At 35.0% G+C, this 20417-nt stretch overlaps 1 protein-coding gene across 4 annotated transcripts; it reads left to right on the forward strand.

Moving 5' to 3' along the window:
• Positions 1 to 531: 531 nt before the first annotated feature.
• On the forward strand, positions 532 to 19417 carry LOC149580127 (exocyst complex component SEC10a-like). 4 transcript variants are annotated; one of them, XR_016353257.1, is made up of 9 exons: positions 532 to 791; positions 1222 to 1267; positions 3582 to 3692; positions 3835 to 3939; positions 13059 to 13316; positions 13405 to 13479; positions 18567 to 18668; positions 18771 to 18880; positions 19061 to 19417. XR_016353257.1 is itself a non-coding variant. In XM_089789554.1 (9 exons), exons 4-9 carry the CDS (start codon positions 3835 to 3837, stop codon positions 19067 to 19069), a joined length of 600 nt encoding a protein of 199 aa, XP_089645680.1. In that variant the 5' UTR covers positions 532 to 791; positions 1222 to 1267; positions 3582 to 3692; the 3' UTR covers positions 19070 to 19417. The 4 variants fall into 4 exon arrangements, 2 of the variants coding, with proteins under 2 accessions (XP_089645680.1, XP_089645685.1); XM_089789554.1 differs by having other exon boundaries at positions 18830 to 18880; XR_016353258.1 differs by lacking the exon at positions 1222 to 1267.
• Positions 19418 to 20417: the final 1000 nt, after the last annotated feature.

Genomic DNA, 20417 nt, shown 5'->3' on the forward strand with positions numbered 1-20417 from the left:
AATAATTTAACTACTTTTATTAAAAAATTAAAATTTTAAAAAATTATAAATACAAATACAAAGATATAACATATTGAAATTATATTGCTATTGAGAATTAATATTGATTAGATATGTTGTGTGAGGTGGAAGATAAAATGATTGAAAAAAAAAATCTTATCAAATTGTCACAAAGATAAAGTTGTAATTAATGCATTCATTAATATAAGATGAAGTTGTTAGAAAATATTTTGTATTTTTGTTGAAAAAAATTAATTTTTTTCTCCACTAAAAGTAGTACGGACCAATAGAATATAATGAATGGAAAAATGTGATTTATAAAATAATAATAAATTAGAAAAAGATATAAACATTTGAAGTTCATATAATCTTTTAAATTCTTTGATTTGATTGGTTAGTGTTAATGTGATATTAGTATAAGCAGTTGCAATGGAAGAATTTATAGGATTTTTATCCTCCATAAAATTTCGTAATTCCACCCTCTTTCCACCCTCTTCACGGCATAAATTATATTCTTATCGTTCAATCTATGTTTTTCTTGACACAAATTTGTATGCCACATGAATTAAACAAAATTGTTCCGCATTCCTATCTGTAATGGAAATACTATTGTACCCATTTCATTATCCGGATCCTAAAATTCAAAACTAGAAAACCCAACTGATAAAAAAGTCACCAGTACGGAGTATTCGGCATCTATTTCATTGAGGAGCTGTTGAATTCATGTTTGATACCATTGCCGATCGTAGAGGCTTTGGGTGGTTCGAACTTGACTACTCGTTTCATAAAAGGTCTGTTTTGCTTAAAATTGAATCTTTTAATTTACTTTTTTCCAATTTCAATTTCGATTGTGCGGATCCAAACAATGGATTAGAATTTTTTTAGAATTCCGAGTGTCAATTCCATTCTAATTCCAGCTACCAAACGGGCCCTTAGAGTTTCTGCGTTAGTCAAAACTGGGACATACTTTCACGAATTTGACTGAAATATAGGTTATGGGTGGCATTGAGTCACTGCAAAATTAAGAGTCGACTATGAACAGATCTGGATGAAATAATAGCGGCCTCCCACCCATTTGATTCACTTAGTTGCATGGATGGCTTACTGTTGCTATATAAAAATATAACTCATATGGATATTCTTTTATTCATTTTTTCTTGCCTTTTTGTTTGGGGAATTGGACATTTTTCAAGTAACAACCAAAGCTTGTGTTGGAATCAGATGCCAGCCTTCACTTTTGAGGTGTGCGCGAGACTCATCCATTGAGGTATGTGACAATGGCGAATTGGATGCTACATATTACTCACTTTGCACATAAGCATGTTCAGGGATTCCAACAGAGGGTCTTGCTGAATGGTCGATTAATATACCGTTTGATCGCATCTGTTTTCACACCTAGAATTGGATATCACATTTTATTCGGTATTACATAGTTGGGAAAGGATCCAATACTTGAATGTGTTTCATTGATTGTGATAGGAGTTAGGAGTTGTTCATTTGATCCTTACACTTATTGTGATTTATTAATATTTATTGACTTAATGTTCAGTTTTTTTGGACAACACTGCACCAGTAGTTGTGAGTTTGAAGTTACGAGTACAATAATGACTATTCATAATGAATGAAATGTATCCTTAATTGTGTAAAAAAAAAAAATCAATAATGTGATACCACATCAACCGTGCAAGTATGGGTACCCTTTTTGCACAACCATTGGCCTCACTTTTTATTTGGGTTGTTTTGGACATCTTGGCAAAAAGCATGCTGATGTGGCATCATAATTGATGATGTAGACTTGAAACTTTAGTTATAAGCAAACAACTTGCCAAGTAAGCTGCTGTAAAAATTTGAGAGTGATTTGAAATTTCTCGTAGATTTTTGATAAACGTGAAATTAGGGTGCTCAAGTTCTAGGTCCTCTACCCTAACTTGTTTTTCTAGGCTTTGAACTTGAAGTTTTGCAGATAGATTAGTTGAGTTACAACTCGATCTTGTCCATTGAGGTTTGACACATTGTAAGTTAGATGTGACATGGTACTTCAAGCTACACATTAACATGTGAGGGATTTCACTCTGGGCCTTTGCTGAATAAAAGTCACCTTTTAGCTTGGGTTTCTCTTCTGACATTTATGTCTTGGAGTCTGTGAGCATTGCTAATTGGATGTAATACATTGCATTATACCACAAATCAATAAGTCTTTGAACTTAAGACTTTACTCAAAGGTTAATTAATTGACCACATGAGTTTGTTCATTGGGACTAAAGATAACTGTATATTACAAATTAACATTTGCTTAAGGAATTTGAATGTAAATTTCTGAGCGGCCTATTGTTTTAGTACGTGAACACATCTTAATTGAAAAGAATTTGCAAATTAAGTGGCTTTTGCACCAGGGCTAATTAATTCAATTTCTCTCATAGTGATGTATAGTTGGTTTTAACTGAGGAAAGTTGATATCGTTTCTAAACCATCCCATCTTATGATATCTGTAACCAGCTGAGAGTAGTTGCTTGTAAAAAGTGATCAGTAATTTCTATTTCAGCTCTGGAAGCCCAATTTCGTTGTCTGATCTTGAGATGCTGCAGCTGCATTAGATTTATTTATTTCTGCTAAGTTTATTTTTGTTGTTTTGAGACTGGCCACTTAGTCTAAGCATTCATGTCTTTCCTTAGTATCAAAATTTGGAGTTTAGCAAATATTGCATTTGATCAAAGAAGTATACAAAGTAAGGTATTTATTATATTTGGTTTGTAGAATTGAAGGATATGGTTACCCGTTTACTCTTTACATTTTAATTTTAAATTTATTTGAATATCTTTTTCGGTTTCTCTGTCTTTTTGCACATTGGTGGGGAGGAGATTACAGTGCTTTCGGGGCATATTTAAATTATTTTTGACATTCTAGGTTGGTACTAAACATGCACTCTTTAAGTGTTATTTTAGCAAAACAGAGGATTCAAATTAACAAATCCCATCACGCACTCACATTCTTGAACATCAAAGACCCATTCATCTTATGAAAGCAGACATGGAATTAGCAATGCCATGTGTGAAGGTCTGAAAAGCTATCACAAAACGAACCTTAAATGGAATTCTTTGGCGTCATCACTTCAAAGATATAATAATAATAGATATCAATGTTTTTTGGGTTAAATCTTCATAATCATCATTTCAAACTTTACTGCAAATGTAGCATTACGCTTTAACTGCTTAATTATTATTGACATTTGAGGTTGATAACTTAATACTAAACATGCACTCTTAAGTGTTATTTTAGCAAAACATAGGATTCAAATTAACAAATCCCATCACGCACTTACATTGTTGAACATCAAAGATCCATTCATCTTATGAAAGCAGACATGGAATTAGCAATGCCATGTGTGAACGTCTGAAAAGCTATCACCAAACGAACCATATGGAATTCTTTGGCGTCATAACTTCAAAGATATAATCATTATAGATATCAATGTTTTTTGGGTTAAATCTTCATAATCATCATTTCAAACTTTACTGCAAATGTAGCATTACGCTTTAACTGCTTTATCTGTAAAATGTGCTGAGTACCAAATTGCTCTGCAGACTACTTGAAGGAGAAATTTGGCTGAATTTTATCTCAAATCCTTGTTGGCGTCAACAGTTAGGAAGACTTATTTTTCAGAGGAGGACAAGAGGGCCTTAACCCATTGTAACGTAAGACATTTTCTCTCAAAGCATAATTCTGTTTAACTGGAATAATACATCCAATTTAGTATATAAACATAATTTTGAAAGACATGTATTTTATGATTGATGCAAGCATCTCCATCTTAATTTGTACCCTGCCGTTTTACAGATGCAGGAAAAAATAAATGGAGTTAAGACAGGGAAATCAGGAAAGACTACATCACCTTCATCATTTAACTCCCCCCAACCGATTCTAGATATTGAAGATTTCAAAGTAAGCAGACATCATGGATAACATATTTTTGTCAGCTAGTATAAATTTTTTTATTTTCCATTCTACAATAAAAGCTATTCCTGAGATGCATAGATAAATTTTTTTTTTCTGGGTGATAGTAGTGATTTTTATTAAATTACTGAAAATTACAACTTTGAAAGAGTTTATGCAATCACACCAAAAAAAAGTCCTCCCACTCACCCAACACCATCAGATGATTCAAGCTTGTTCACCTGTATACCTCCACCAGAAAAACCCTAACCTAACCCCTGTAATTACATAAACTAGCCACCATTATGGGTTCATAACAATTTTGCAAACATTACTAATCCCTAATTACAATCTCCATTAATAGAGTTTTTGCATTAATCGGAGTTTTTCAAACCAGAGTTCAAAATATTGTGATCGGCAACTTATTGCCAAGGGCCAAAAAAGGATTTTGGGAAATATCGGAGATAAGTTGGAAACTTCTTGGGGAATTATTCGGAAATATTGGAGATAAGTCGAAAGCTTCTTGGAAAAATATTGGGAATTTAAAATCTCTTTTTCCAATCCTGATGGAACCTTCTTTCTCCTCTTTGCCCTTTGTCTCCTCTTCAAATCTGTTTTCCCAATCGAAAAATGTGTTTTGCCCTTTTCTGGGCCATCCCTGCCTATAACATGCCCGTGGGCGATAAGTTTCCTATTTATCGTTGTAAAATAGAGAAATATCGCCGACATTTTACAATTTTCTCTGCAATATTTTGAAACTAATCAGTGATAACCTATCTGCAATAAGTTGACATTACTTCTCGAGAGCCAAAATATATCGCAATAAGTAGACTTATTGCAGATATATTTGCAATATTTTAAACTATGATCCAAACATTGCAAAACGAAGCACCAAAAATTCCAATTCAAAATTTAATTGGGAAGAAAATCACCCTCATTGTGTTGTTTGTTGTTCACGAGCTTGCCCGCTTGTCATTTCCATCTGCATCCATTGACACTTCATGATCCGCTCCCACCAACCCTCTACCACACCTTCCTGACTAGCATGGCCATCCACACCATCCTTCTCACCATCCCCAATCTCCACCCATTTCCTCTTTGGTGAGCTCTGTCTCTTAGGGACTTCCTCAATGTTTAGACATTCAATTTGCTAAATGTTCAATTTCATCATCCAATTCTCTAATGGACAGAACACAAAGAACCCCTGTCCTACCCTTTCTTACCTCCTTGAATCTGCTCTGCCATTTCCCTTCCTCAAACTGCCAGACAAAGGGTGTGTACTCCGTGTCTATCATTTCTATGTAGATCAAGTCATCTACGAAATTTGTTTCGACCCCTGGTCATTGTTAATACATCCAAGGTTCTAGATTACTAGGGGGGGGGGTGTGATTCAAGTAATCTCCAACTTTAATCAGTCTTAAAACTTAAATTACAACCTCACCAAACTATTAACCAATACTGATCTTATCATCACATCATTCATTCATGCATGCATGTTAACTTGTGAGACTTAATCATGTTGAAATTCCAGAGATTGCTGGAAGTGTAACGGACGGCTTAAACATTACACGCTAAGCTTCATTCTAAGACTAAGAGTGTTAAATAGTCAAAGTCGACTTATTTTTTCCAAGCTTAATTTTCTCCTTCGTGTGTGATGTTTAAGGGTGGCCCAAGTGTAATGGTACTGCCATTTTTTGTGGTATGTGTTTTTCAAATGCAGAAATCACTTATATTTATATGGAGAATGAGATACGAATAAACATGTCCCTTCATGGGACATGTCCATTCATAATGACAATCATTATAACTATATAAATACAAAATATATATATATATATATATATATATATATATATATATATATATATATATATATATATATATATATATATATATATATATAATCTCTTTCTCAAATATATAAATAATAATAATATATATGTGAATATATAAGTGTATATACATCTACACTAGAAATCATTCGACTGAAGCTACAAAACTTCAACACTCCCTCTTAGCTAGGGAGGATAAACACATGTATTACCTCAATGTAATAACAAGTTAGCAAGATTAAGGACATCTTTGATCAGAGGATATTCACCATTTAGATATCACCTTATGATATCAATAGTAATGGCCTCTTGAATGTTAAGTCAAATAACATTTACTAAGTACTTAAAACATTCATAAGGTATGTACACATGCACTCTCAATAACGCTTACCATATGAATAGCCATGGTTTGTTTAAAGAACTCAATCCACCATGCAAGTAATCATCTACAATGATTTGCTTAGACATCATAAAGTGTCCATCACGATAGAAGGCCATGGTCTACTTAAGGAACTTAATCCACCATGCAAGATATCATCTATCACGATCTGCGTAGACATCATAAAATGTCCATCATAATAGATGGCCATGGTTTGTATAAGGAACTTAATCCACCTTGCAAGATATCACCTATCATGATCTTCTTTAGACATCAAAAGATGTCCATCATAATAGATGGCCATGGTTTGTTTAAGGAGCTTAATTCACCATGCAAGTTTACAATCTATTATGATTTGATTCAGACATCATAAAATGTCTATCACAATAGAAGGTTAAGTTATTGAAAGATCGTTACCTTTCAATAACTTCTATAAATACAATTGATAATCATTTGGAAGTTGTCACTTCCTCATGATGTACACAGGGGTAGGCCCATCAAAATCAAGCAATCACACACGTCGATTTTCACACTCCCTTTGAATATCAATATTCGGAGCTCCTCATCCAAAGTTGCCTTTGCTTAAGTGTCAGACTCCCTTTGAATCTGATATCAATCTCCCTCTTCCTCTAGAAGCTTCTTTACATGACTCCATAGCAATATCCATGTAGGTGTTCTTGGTAATTTCAAATAGACTATCTGCCATGAAATACACTACCTAGTTTAGGATATGCGTTTGGAGTATGCAAATGATGAAACCAATAGATATTTATAGTTTATCCATTTAAGTGCATACTTTTATTTAATTGATATTCTTGTTCATTCACTACTCACAAAATTTTTCTCATGTTTAGTGCTCATTGAGAATGAATTGAAATCATATATATAATCATTTTCTTGTATACCATTGCTCGGTTGCATAAAGTTTGACAAACTACATTGAAAACTTCTAACGCCATAGTTTTGGCAATCCTTAACTATCTTATTAAGCAGTTGAGTAAAACAAACTAACAAATCTACATTTGACCAAATGAATACAGTTTTGTGTTTTACGTGTCAATCATCCACTCAAACAAAAAGGATAATACATCAAATTTTTAATATCAGTTCATTACAAAGTAATTGGTTAGAGACGAGAGGTCATTATATACAAAAGAATGGAATGATGTTTCCTTAGGAAACGATTGTAAAGAATAGAAACATTCTATTCTAGTTGAAAGAAAGTTAAAACAACTAACAAATAACTATTGCTAACTAAATATTAGAAACATTCTAATATTTACAATAGATTACCATTAACTAATAATAGATAATTATCTATTATCATAATACCCTCCCTTAATGGTTAATCTATCTACAACACCAAGCTGTCCTCTAAATTTGACAAACTTATCAAGACCAAGAGGCTTGGTGAGAATGTTTGTAGTTTGATCTGTAGTAGGAACATACTGCAAATCTATTGTCTCGTCTTCAACCAACTATCCTATGTAGTGACAGTGAACATCTACATGCTTGGTTCATTCATGGAAGTTTGGATTTCAGGCTAACTTGATAATGCGTTCATTATCAACAAATAGAGTAGTCGGTCCTGTTGGTGACATTGGCATATCCCCAAGCACCCGACGAAGCCAAACAACTTCACATCCTGCCTTGATAGTCCCTCTGTATTTAGCCTTTGTAGAGGAGATAGAAACTACCTGCTTCTTCTTAATAGTCCATGTGACGGAACCGGATCCCAAACTGAACACATATCGAGAAGTTGACTTTTTATCGTCAAAAGAGCCTACCTAATCTGTATTTGTGAACTCATCGAGTCTAGGATTAGAACTTCAAGGGTAAAGAAGTCCTTAATCTAAAGTGCCCTTCACATAATGAAGCACACGCTTTGCGGCCATCCAATGATCAGCCTTGGGAGCTGTCATAAAATGTGAGATGTGGTTGACTGCGAAGCTGATGTCAGGCCTAGTAGTAGAGAGGTAGATGAGGTTGCCTACTAGTTGCCTGTATGTAGTATCATCAATGGGAGGAGAATTAGACTTTGTGGATAACTTGAGACCTTTCTCCATGGGTGTAGACACAGGCTTGCAATTGTGCATAAGAAATTTGTCTGACAGAGCCCTAGCATATTTTGATTGCGAGATGAATATACCAGAAGACTGTTGCCAAACCTCAACACCTAGGCAATAATGCATGAGCCCAAGGTCAGTCATATCAAAAGATTGGCATAAATTCTATTTGATTCCCTGAATCAAAGATATCGAACTGCCAGTAATGATTAAATCATCCACATAAATTACCAGAAGGATGATGTCACTGTTAGTAGTTTTGATGTACAAATTTGAGTGTGAAGAACTCCTCTTGAAGCCTTGATCACTGAGGTAATTATCAATTTTAATGTACCATGCCCGAGGGGCCTGCTTCAAGCCATAGAGAGCTTTCACCAATCCGAGAACCTGATGGTCTTTACTAACAACCTTGAAACTAGGAGGCTACGTTATGGAATGATGTTTCCTTAGGAAATGATTGTAAAGAATAGAAACATTCTATTCTAGCTGTAAGAAAGCTTAAAAAACTAACAGATAATCACAACTAACTAAGTATTAGAAACATTCTAATATTTACAATAGATTACAAAATAGATTACCATTAACTAATAATAGACGATTATCTATTATTGTAATATAGTTTGCCCACCAAGAAACAAATTTTTCGACTTTCTGTATGAGATGACTTGATGTAGCCTGACAAAACATAGACTTCAGCGAATACTTTATTTGTAAACCATTTTGCTAATAGCTAATTGTTCAACCAGACTTGATGCAGTCTTCCCAATAAAGAATGAAGACAAGCTGTTGTTGGTACATCGTTTCCAACCTGTTGCAAATTTTATCAAAGAATGAAAATAAACCTTTAGTCCAACTTTGATACAATGTTGAAGTTCCAGAGATCGCTGCAAGTGTAATGGCACTACCATTTTTGTGGTATGTGTTTTTCAAATGCAGAAATCACTTATGTTTATATGCAGAATGAGATACGGAAAGATGTGTCCCTTCACGGGATATGTTCATTCATAATGACAATCATTATAATTATATAAATACAATATATATATATATATATATAATATCTCTTTCTCAAATATATAAATAATAATAATACATGTTTATATATATACATCTCTTATATAGATACACATCTACTAGAAATCATCCGATTGAAGCTACAAAACTTCAACAAATCATAAAGCAACACATAAAAAACATCCACACAAGTAACACAATGAGACAAAGATTTTTTATCGGGGAAACCCTTGGTCAGAGGTAAAATCAATGATGGGAATTTCATCATCCAATTCTCTAATGGACAAAACACAAAGAATCCTTGTCCTACCCTTTCTTACCTCCTTGAATCTGCTATGTGGTTTCCCTTCCTCAAATCGCCGAACAAAGGGTGTGTACTTCGTGTCCTCTATCATTTCTATGTAGACCAAGTCCTATACAAAATTCCACCATCCAATTCTCTAATGGACAAAACACAAAGAATTCGTGTCCTACTCTTTCTTATCTCCTTGAATGCCGACCAAAGAGTGTGTACTTCGTGTCCTCTCATTTCTATGTAGATTAGGTCATCTATAAAATTCGTTTCGACCCCTGGTCATTGTTAATACATCCAAGGTCTTAGATCACTTGGGGGGTGGGGTGAGTCAAGTAATCTCAAACTTGAATCAAATTTAAAACTTAAACCACAGCCTCATCAAATTGTTAACCAATACTGATCTTATCATCAAATCATTCTTTCATCTATGCATGTTAACTTGTGAGACTTAATTATGAAGCAACACATAAAAATCATCCATACAAGTAACACAATGACACAAATTTCTATTGGGGAAACCCTTGATCAGAGGGAAAAGCCATGACAACAATTAATACCCACAAGTATTTTGCACTCTTCTAGAATGCGCTCGGTTAGGAGCTTATCCTTGTGAGGAGCTTACAATAATGTCCAATTAAGAATAGACCCTGGTAGGAGTCACCTACTTAAGGGATTTGCCTCTAGCCCTATTAGGAGCTTGACCTTGATAGTAGTAACCTTGTTGGAGGATTTCTAACCTAAACTAATAAGCCACCCTATTAAAGGATTTAACTTCAAATCCTGCTAAAGATCTTGCTCATCTTGTGAAAAGTGACCTTGTTAGAGGGTTTTAACTTGCCAACCTATTAGGATTAACCAAGTGAAATGATTTTGGAATTGCACTTAACATTTGCTTGTACATATCTTTTCAGCTCACTAACAACTTCCTCATTCATCTATCGACCTGATTGCACACCACCTTTTGATGATTTCTCCTTCAATTGATAACTCTTGTTCCACACACCACTCACAAAATAACTCTCTTGGATATACATACTCTTTTCATCATTAGGTAATCCTAACCCTAAACATGTCACCCATAAAAACTAACAACGTTTAACCAAAATGCGTTATACAACCATAATCCATCATTGTCCTTCACCACCTGATCAACATCTTCAATCATGCATTGATCTAACATCACACATTTGTTCTTTTCACTTTTCCGAATGAACAAACACAGTTCCAAGAAATTTCATCACATTCTTCAATGTATAACCGATCATTTAAACTTCTTGTCACATCATCAACTATGTTACCGACTTGAAAGATCTACCGGAAATGGCCTACTATCAAACTAAACATTCAACTCGTTCTTTCTATTTCCTCTTGAACTCTGTTCAATCGATCCAAAACAAATCTTCTTGTAAACCAAATCATTTGTAACTCTGACATTGATTCACCAACATAGTGACCTTAATAAGTCTTGAGTTTCATCTCTTGAAACAACACAAATTTGATAAACCAATCAAATCACTCACTATTTATCATGAATTGATAAATCCGATCAGATTGTTCCACTTCAAGCAAGCATAACTCACTCAAATCTTATGTGCAGCACAAACAATTACAAACATAACAACTAGAGACATATCGGAGTCGTCCATACCAATCGCACATACTAAAACAACTAGAGACATATCGGAGTCGTCCATACCAATCGCACATACTAACTCATCATACAAATCAACCACACGCTTGATTTGTCATCTACACAGTAAGTTAAGTTCTTCTTGATAAACAATTCAACATGCATTATCAAGTTGATATCAATGACAATACAATAACTGTTTCAATCATCACCAAACATGTTCTTCAAGACACGTACAATCTCCAAACAACTGTTGAAACCATCTGCATCAGTTAATATCAGTTGTACCAATGATCTCCCCCTTTGGCATTGATGGCAATACCAAACAATACCAACTACAATAATTGATAATTGATACAACACTGACTGAATGTTCCTTGACATGTTTTGGTCTGTGCTTCAGCTTCATGACATTTTCCCCTTGGGAATATGATCTACTTGATAATCATTTCGTCTCCCTTTGTGTTCTCCCGATTCTCGTTCTGCTTTTTCTTTTCTACCCTTGTCCTTATCTTCTTCTCTGATCTTTAGTTCCTTCTATCTTCTTCTGAGTTTTTGATGTATCTCCTGATTTTCTCCCCCTTTGACAACAAACCTGCGTTTCACTTAACTTTTGAGTCCGCCTTCATACTCTGAATCTCCAACAACTTTCTGACAAAACAACTAACTGCTAAACCAACCAACTACTTACTCCTGCTTGAGAAATACCCTTCATTGCACCTATCCATAGAAGGATAATCAATAAGTCTTGTGGATTGATACATCCATTGCATCTTATTCTTGACCTGGAAGGGGAATGACCCCAACCTACCTCTTAGATACTCAAAAGCATCTTTAGGTAATGGTTTAGTAAATATGTCTGCAACTTGCTCCTTTGATGTAACATAATCCATTCTTACTTCCTTCTCTTGTACCTTTGAACTTAGAAGATGATACTTTATGGCAATATGCTTTGTCTTGGGATGTTGTACTTGATTCTTAGATATGGTCATAGCACTTGTATTATTATAATAGATGATAACTGGTTCAGTAACCTTCTCTTAAGTTCTTCCAAGACTTGCTTGATCCAAATAGCTTGTGAGCAATTATTGGATGCAACAACATGCTTTGCTTCAACTGTTGACTGAGATATAAAGTTTTGCTTCTTCAGTTACCACTTCATCCTCTTTGAGTCTAATTGCCCAATTTGATAGAATGTCAGCTTCCTTATTACTCTGTCGTCTAATGTGTGTAACTTTAAAACCTTCAAGTGATAGAAGACCTCAAATAATGAAGTCTATGTAATTTGAAGGTGCCATGCTTGCATACTCCCTCTGGTAATTGCATTCACAGTAATTTGTGAATTACCTTCAACATGAAGTTTTTTTAACACCAAACTCCTTCGCTACTCTAACTGCTACCAATGTTGCTTCAGCTTTTGCTATGTTGTTGGTCTCATTAACCAACCTCTTCCTCGCACATGCAATTACGTTGCCATTCCAGTCTCTGATTATTATTCTTGCACTTGAGGGACCTGGATTACCTTTGGAGGCACCATCAAAATTGACTTTCCACCAACTCTCCTCCAGTGTTTTCCATTTGGGATGCATAGATAATGTTGTGAAACCATTATCTTGTGGCTTTTTTCTCAATTTTGTCGGGATAATAAATGTAGGATGAGGTTTGTAATGAATTTTTGAGGAGTGTAACCTATATGTTATCGTGAACTGCCATTCATGAGAGATGGGTGGTTGTGAATAACTTGAGAGTATTAAATAAATGGGCACATGGTCAATGTCAAGAAATCGATAAATGATACTGGTGGATGATTGAAATCCTTCTTGTTTAGAAATAAATTTATTGTTTTGTTGCTTTGATGAATAACATAAACTTATGGTTGCTATTTTCATTCCTTTTTTATTTTTGCAAGCAGGGTGTTTTCTCATTTGCTGATGTATTTGGGAGCTTGGTGAATGAATTGCTGCCCTCATTTCAAGAGGATGACGTTGAATCCTCCGAGGGAAGAAACAGTGCAGGAGGCCAGGATGTCATATACAATGGGCATTCACGTTTTCCTTCAGAAGCAACAAAAACAACTTTAGGAGCAGGTCCACCAATATTTTCTGAGGCAGAGTCTTTATTATCTCTTTTCAAGGATTGTCGGCAGGAGTTGGCACACCTTAGTCACGAGGTTAGCGTTTTAAAATTTTATGCTGTGCTAAATGAGGGAATTTGGATTTGAGAAAATGTAAATCATTATAGTTTTTGGTATCGTAAAGGTGGATGCAAGACTGGGCAAGCTGAAGAAGGAAGTGGCTTTTCATGATTCCAAGCATTGGAAAACACTATCCGAGGTCAATATTTTTGTTTTTTAGATGAATTTTTACTCTTTTACCCTTTTGGTTGATTCACTTTAAAGATTGTTCTAGTTCCTGTTTTGGAACCATATCCATTGTTATCATTTACCAGGGATCTCTTGATTGTTATACATGTTTTGATTGAAATTATTTCTCCGCAACTGTTATTATCTAGCATGAAACAGGTGAATTGATGGCTATGATAGTCATTTTTGTTAAATGAAATATTGCATGAAATGCTTGTCCATATAATTACTGGGGATCAGTTCCTTTTTTAATTGAAATCATTTCTACACAGCTGTTGTCATGTAGCATGGAATAGGTAAATTGATTGCCACAATAAAAATATCTGTTAAATGGAATGTTTCATGAAATGCTTGTTATATGGTCTTTTATGGCATTGTTGATGATGTCAGAGAACATGGGATGGAAACAGAGATGATTGGCTGGGACCATCTCATCATAAGTAAAAAATTGCAAAAATTTGCAAATTTTGAGAGAGTACCATAGTTTTATATGCTGTATGTGTAAGATGAGTCAATTCTGTGTATTATGACACCTAGTGAAAACAGACATCAGGTCAGCTATATTTTCTGAATGGCACCTGCTGTGTATTCTGAGCTTTGTGAACCCCCTACCTTCTCAATCCTACCGATCTTCTGGAACCTTATTACTATTTTGTTGCCATACCACACATCCCGTATTCATTTTGCATTTATTATTTAACACAAAGCAAGCAACATCAATCTTGATTTTCCAGTGTACACTTCAGATTGTGGTTTTGCCATGATTCTCTACAAACTCAGGGTTTGGATTTGGTAGTATGGTGTTCCAATCCGCTTGGGTTCAATATGATTGGGTGCAGTTATACAATTTATATAGAATAAGTACAATAAATATATAAAAATCAGTACATATAATATACTAATATTTGATTTTTGCTTAAAAAACTTGGGCTAGGCACCAAGAGCTACAAAAAAAATCTTTAAATCCCAGATGTTGGTAACTCAAATTTCACCAAGTTCATTCATAGAAAGAGAATTGGCTTGCCTTGTACAACATTCGTTTCATATAAATCTATATTACCTTTTACATCATCAATAACATTTACTTCACATATTTACTTATAGATTCAAGAGTGTTTAGCCATATTAAACAAATCATATTGAAATAAGAGGACATACCCCGAGATCGCCCAAAGCTCAAACTAGACAAACAACAGACTTAGATGATTACACGTCCTTCTAGCCTTCCCTTGACATCTCATCCTTATAGCATTTTGATTTAGGATAAGTGACCTTCACATCCAAAGTGGGCTTGACATGCTGAATACAAGCCAATAATTCTAGATGTTGATAGAAATTTATGACCTGGTTCCCATGAATAGTATGAAGATGATCAATCACATAGTCGAGATGTACTTCTATTTGATCAAGGAGATCACATATATTCTGACATAGCATGTAGATGTTAACCACCATAGAAAGCATGGATGCATATGATAGAGATCGAATGATATTCAAGACATGCTTCCTAATAATTGATTTGCTAGGATCTGACAAAATCTTCCTAATTGCTTCATGAACCTCAATTCCACTAACTTCCTTCCCCAACCCCTAAAGGCACAAAGTCAAAATTGGGTTTAGAAAGCTTGTATGTGATGTAACCTGAGAATCTTGCCAATACCCTTCCTGCATTCAAACACCTTGGGTTGAGTATATTTTTTGTTTCTGTTGGGCAAGAAGTGATGAGAGGTCATGAAGAGGAACAAGAAACCAAAACCAGGAGAACAAAGTGATAGAGGTCGTGAAGAGGAAGAAGAAACCGAAACCAGGAGAAAGAAGTGATGGGAGGTAATGAAGAGGAAGAAGAAACTGAAACTAGGAACTAGGAACTAGAAATCAATAACGTAATGGAAACAACAAAGACAACAAAGAGTGGCAAAGCCACGACACATAGAGAAGCCATCAACCTAACTTACGAGGGGGACATAAGGTAGCATAATTTAGTAGCATTGCATCGAACAACATTTAGCAATTATGTGAGGTCATTTTTGCAATACCTTTTCACATTATGGATGCCTTGTGAAGGTTAAAGTGTCATGTCTAGAATGGTAATCAATGTTAATTGGAGCATATGAAGACAACCTAGTATTACAAGGAAGCTTCCATTAAGGCAATCATACTATATGACTCTTGGTGGGACTATGCTAAGTACCTCTTGAGATTCATTGAGCCTATGTTGAGCATGATCTGATACATTGACATGGATAGGCCTTGTTTAGGTGAGGTAAATGATAGCATAGACTCTAGGATTGAGGATATTGAAAAATTCATAAATGAGAAAGAGCAAGACCCTTAAGAAACATTCAAGGAGCTATAGAAAATCATGGAGGCGAGAGGGAATAAAATGACTACCCCTTCGCATGTCCTTTCCTTTGTACTATAGTCAGTCAGTCCTCAAGGAGAGTACCTACTATCAATAGAGTTGCCCCATACGATGATCTTGAACTTGCTCACAAATAGAAGGCGGCTCTTTGTAGATTCTATCTGTCTATGGTGAGGTCTGAATTCACGAGTCCTACAAGCACTGATGATTGTGGTCATGAGGCTCTTGAAGACAAGAGCAAGGTTGATGCTTATTAATGGTGGTACTTCCATGGAGAAATGTACTAGCACCTACAACCCCTTGCCATCAAAATTTTATAACTAAGTTATTAACTCTTAAGATTCTAAATTCTAAATTCTTTGTGATGAATTTTGAATTTATATTTTGAATTTTTTGTTCGAAATTCTTAACTCGCTAATTTCAAAATTGAAAATCTTGATAGGTTGCTAGTTCATCATCATTCAATAGGAACTAGAGCACATCCACTCAATAAAAATCAATAGATTGCATTCTGAGAAGGCGGAACACTTGGTATATGTGTATTCAAACTTGATGCTCATAACACAAAAAGAAAATATCTACAAAAAAGGGGAGACAAAGCATTGGGATGTTGAAACCTGAGCATGCAGAGATGGAAGATTTGATTGCTTGTCGTGATGCACTTGCATTCGATGATGATGATCACAAGCTACCTAGTCATGCTCAGATCGCTTCTGAGACTAACATTGCCAGTACTGATTCTAGTGGCACTATTTGTGCTTCTAATTTTCCACAAGTGGATGTTGGTGATACGGTTGATGATTTTTTATGATATTTGATCAGTGATGGCCGATTGTTAATGTTGACATTATTAGTTTTAAACTGAAACATTGATAAGGTGCTGTATTTTACTATGTTGCTTTAATATTAGCATAGTAGTGTATGAACATTTATGCTAGTTATATATATTTTTATATTAAAAAAACATATATTTTTGTATGGATGAACCTAAAACAAATTCCAACCCACCCCCAAAAAATTGTTGAATGAATTTTTAACCTGTGTCTAGAATCGAAATCTGAATTGGCAACTTCGGTTTGCACGATACACATCTCAAGAACCATACTGAACATAAGTATATCCAACACTTCATAACTCTTTTCAAAGTGACCAAACCATTTTTAGTCAGACATCGGCACTCCTTAAAACAAACAACTCCATCATACATCTCAATAACATGCTCAACTCAAGAAAATATCCACCTGGTAGGTATATGCTTCAACCCACACACCTTGGTCACTCCAATTTGTAATGTCTTTGTTACCTTAGCATAAAAGAATGATATTGAATCTCTAGCCAGATATTGTTGATGCTGGAATCATCATTTTCTTCCAAATATATCTCACTGTCCAGTTAGCACAGAAATTATCATCACTACACCAAAATAACACTATTGTTGGCTCTATCATACTTGACCTCCTCCTTTTTATGCACAATTCATAATTGCTTGCCCAGTAATAGGAAGAATAGTTATCGTTTCTCTCTGTTAATCGAATATCTTAACACAACTATCAATACCATGTCTTCAAAAACATATCGCCCTGTCATTCCAATTGACACTGCACTGGAAACGTGCATCAGCACTTTTCATATGCTCAGTCCCAATCAATGCACAACTCAATACATCGACTTTGTCCAAAAATTGTTGCTTCTATCACCTCTTGACACCTCCCTTGATGATACAAGACTCCTATGTAACTCCACATGACCAATGTTTCATTACAATAATAAGTATCACTGCACACTGTAACAAAATTGAAATCGACACATCACAGATAGAAGCAATAAATAAATGAATTATTTCCCAAATAGAAACACTAGGCATTTATGGGTATGTGGAGTATATATGTGAAGGAACTGTTTTTAGATTCGCTTTCATAATGCTGAAGCCACCAATTTAAATTTCATAGAATTCAACCCTTTAGAGATTCAGCTGATGACATGTCAATTTGAGTTGGCAACAAGCAATTGACTCAAATAGACGCCCAAGCAGCTCGAGCACACGACCAAGTTGGTCAACCAAGAAACCAAGTTACTCAAACAGGCAACTAAGCAGCTCAACTAGACAACCAAGCAGCTCAACCAAGTAGCCAAGTAGCTCAATGAGGCAACCATGTAGATCAACTAGACAACCAAGTAGCTGATGAATATCTGATGAACAATCAGCAGCTTCATAAACGTTTCATTCCAATTCTCTATTACTTTGAGTGATCCTTCAGAAATTATACGACCTTGATCATCAACCTTTGATGTCAGTGACAAAATATTCAACGGGATATGTTTCATTAAAATGGCATATTATACACAACATAATCATCAAATCCCCAACGGATGGGTGGAATGTGTAAGGCTATTCACCAGTAATTTCATACTAAATATTTTGTTTAACTACAATAAGCTGGTCCCTCATCTGTTCTGCATTATTCATATATTATGATGTTGAGCCGCATCCTTTGACAATAGGTGTCTCGTACAGAAATTTCATCTTCCGTCATGCTGCATGGGTAAACTTAGCATCCTGTATATATGAATTATATTATCAAGTACAAAAATTGTGATCATACACACAAGCTAGCTACTTCTTGATGTTGTTATTGTTTGTATTCCACATTTTTCAAGTGCTAGCTAGTAGGTATAAACATCATTGGTTTCTTCAGCTAGAAAAAGGAGCAGATGGTCTATTTGAGAGTTTCAGCAGGCTAGATTCTCGCATCTCTGTCATTGGTCAGACTGCAGCAAAGATCGGTGAGCATTTACAGGTAAATTGGCACCTTATATGGATGGATGTTTGTAATTTTTCTTAGAAATTAGAAATCATATTGAAAGACTGATTAAAGCTTATAATACTTGGTATATTTCAGATATAAGCTTTGGTAGACATCCAGTTTTAGCTGCTAAATGATTTAAACCAATTTCACAGAGTGAAGATTCACAAAGAGACACCACTTATCAGACTATAGAACTTACCAGGGTAATTCCTCCCTCTACAGCTTGTTCTTTGTTGATGCAGTTTTGTGTAGCATTCTGAAATCATTCTATAAATCTTACATTATGTTTTCATGCTTTGTAATAATTAGAGAATATGACATTCTGCTAGAATTCATTTTGTTCATAACATTGTCGTACCTAATGGAGTTCCAAATCAATCTAGGTGACTTAATGGAGCTCTCACCACTCTTCTCTGATGATAGCTGAGTCGCTGAGGCTGCAGCAATTGCACAAAATCTCCATAAGAAGGCTTTTCCAAATCATATTAAATGCATAGGCCTTTTTAACATTGATTAGAAAATTTATCATCAACATGCCATTAGGACAACATAGGGTAGTATGCCGTAGAATTTAGAATCCTTTCAGACTAGAATTCATGTCTGAGGAGTTTCTATTCTGTTAAGATCCCTTTGGGATTCACATCCATCCAGGGCCATGTTGACACAGGGAACATGCTTGGTGGGACTTGAACTGTGTTTGATTTATTGTTTGATCTTATGTTTGGAAATTATTTCTTATATTTTTTTTTGTCTGCTTCATCTGGAAAGTGCACGCTTTCTTCATCATGAGAAATGTATTTATACAGAAAAATCCAACAAAATGCCAGTATTTTTGGGCATACAGGTAAATGAAATTAACCTACCTCAAACCAAATGTATGTCAAATGAAATATAACCTTTGTTTGATGTTCGGTTTCTAACACCACCCCTGAATATAAAAGTATAACTAGTGAAACTTGTTTTTACATTCAAGCTGTCTCAAAATTTTGCAAATTTGTGAAGTGGTAGGAGCCTTTGTGAATCTATTTGGCAAGTTGATTGAGTAGGAACAATATTTGAGTTGTATATCATCATTTTTGGATATTTTCTTTGATAAACTGGGAATAGACTTATATGTGCCTTGATCATTCATGTATAACATGTTTTTTTTATCATCTTCAACACACTTCCACAAAATAGATTCATGGGTTGATTCTGTAGTTGAAAAACTTGCAAAAACCAAAAATCCAAGCCCTGTAAAAAAAATCAGGAAAAACTTGGACCAGTTCTTGGCAAAAACTTGGCGAAAATCACTTAAATTTAATTGGAAATGCATTTTTTTTTGGCAAAATTCAATGAGAAGATGCATCCAATGAGTCAATAAATGAGAACACAAAATAACAAGCTGAGTCCAGATATATTTAAATACAAAGTGTGTACAAAATTGCATTATCATGAGGAATGCTAATGGCTGGAAACAAAATAGTAAATAGTTTCTGTAAAACTAAAAGTAAACACATCATTACAATTACGTCTTCCTTTCCCCAGATTTGGTAAAAACTAAGGGATAGTTAGAACTAGAGGGTCTAGTCCTAGAAGCCTGCACTGGGCATGACTTTGCTTCCTTGCTCGGTATGTCTGATTCGGTCTATGGCTCGTTCTCCATTCGGATGTAGCTCCGTCTCTAGCTTCTCCTGGCACTGGCAATGACTCCTCATCCAACTCATCTTCCTCAATGGCGTCCAGTGTGAAACTAAATAC

This window comes from Cupressus sempervirens, chromosome 1 (genome assembly GCF_028749045.1).
Source record: "Cupressus sempervirens isolate cs-2001-9-10 chromosome 1, ASM2874904v1, whole genome shotgun sequence".
Lineage (NCBI taxonomy): Eukaryota > Viridiplantae > Streptophyta > Pinopsida > Cupressales > Cupressaceae > Cupressus > Cupressus sempervirens.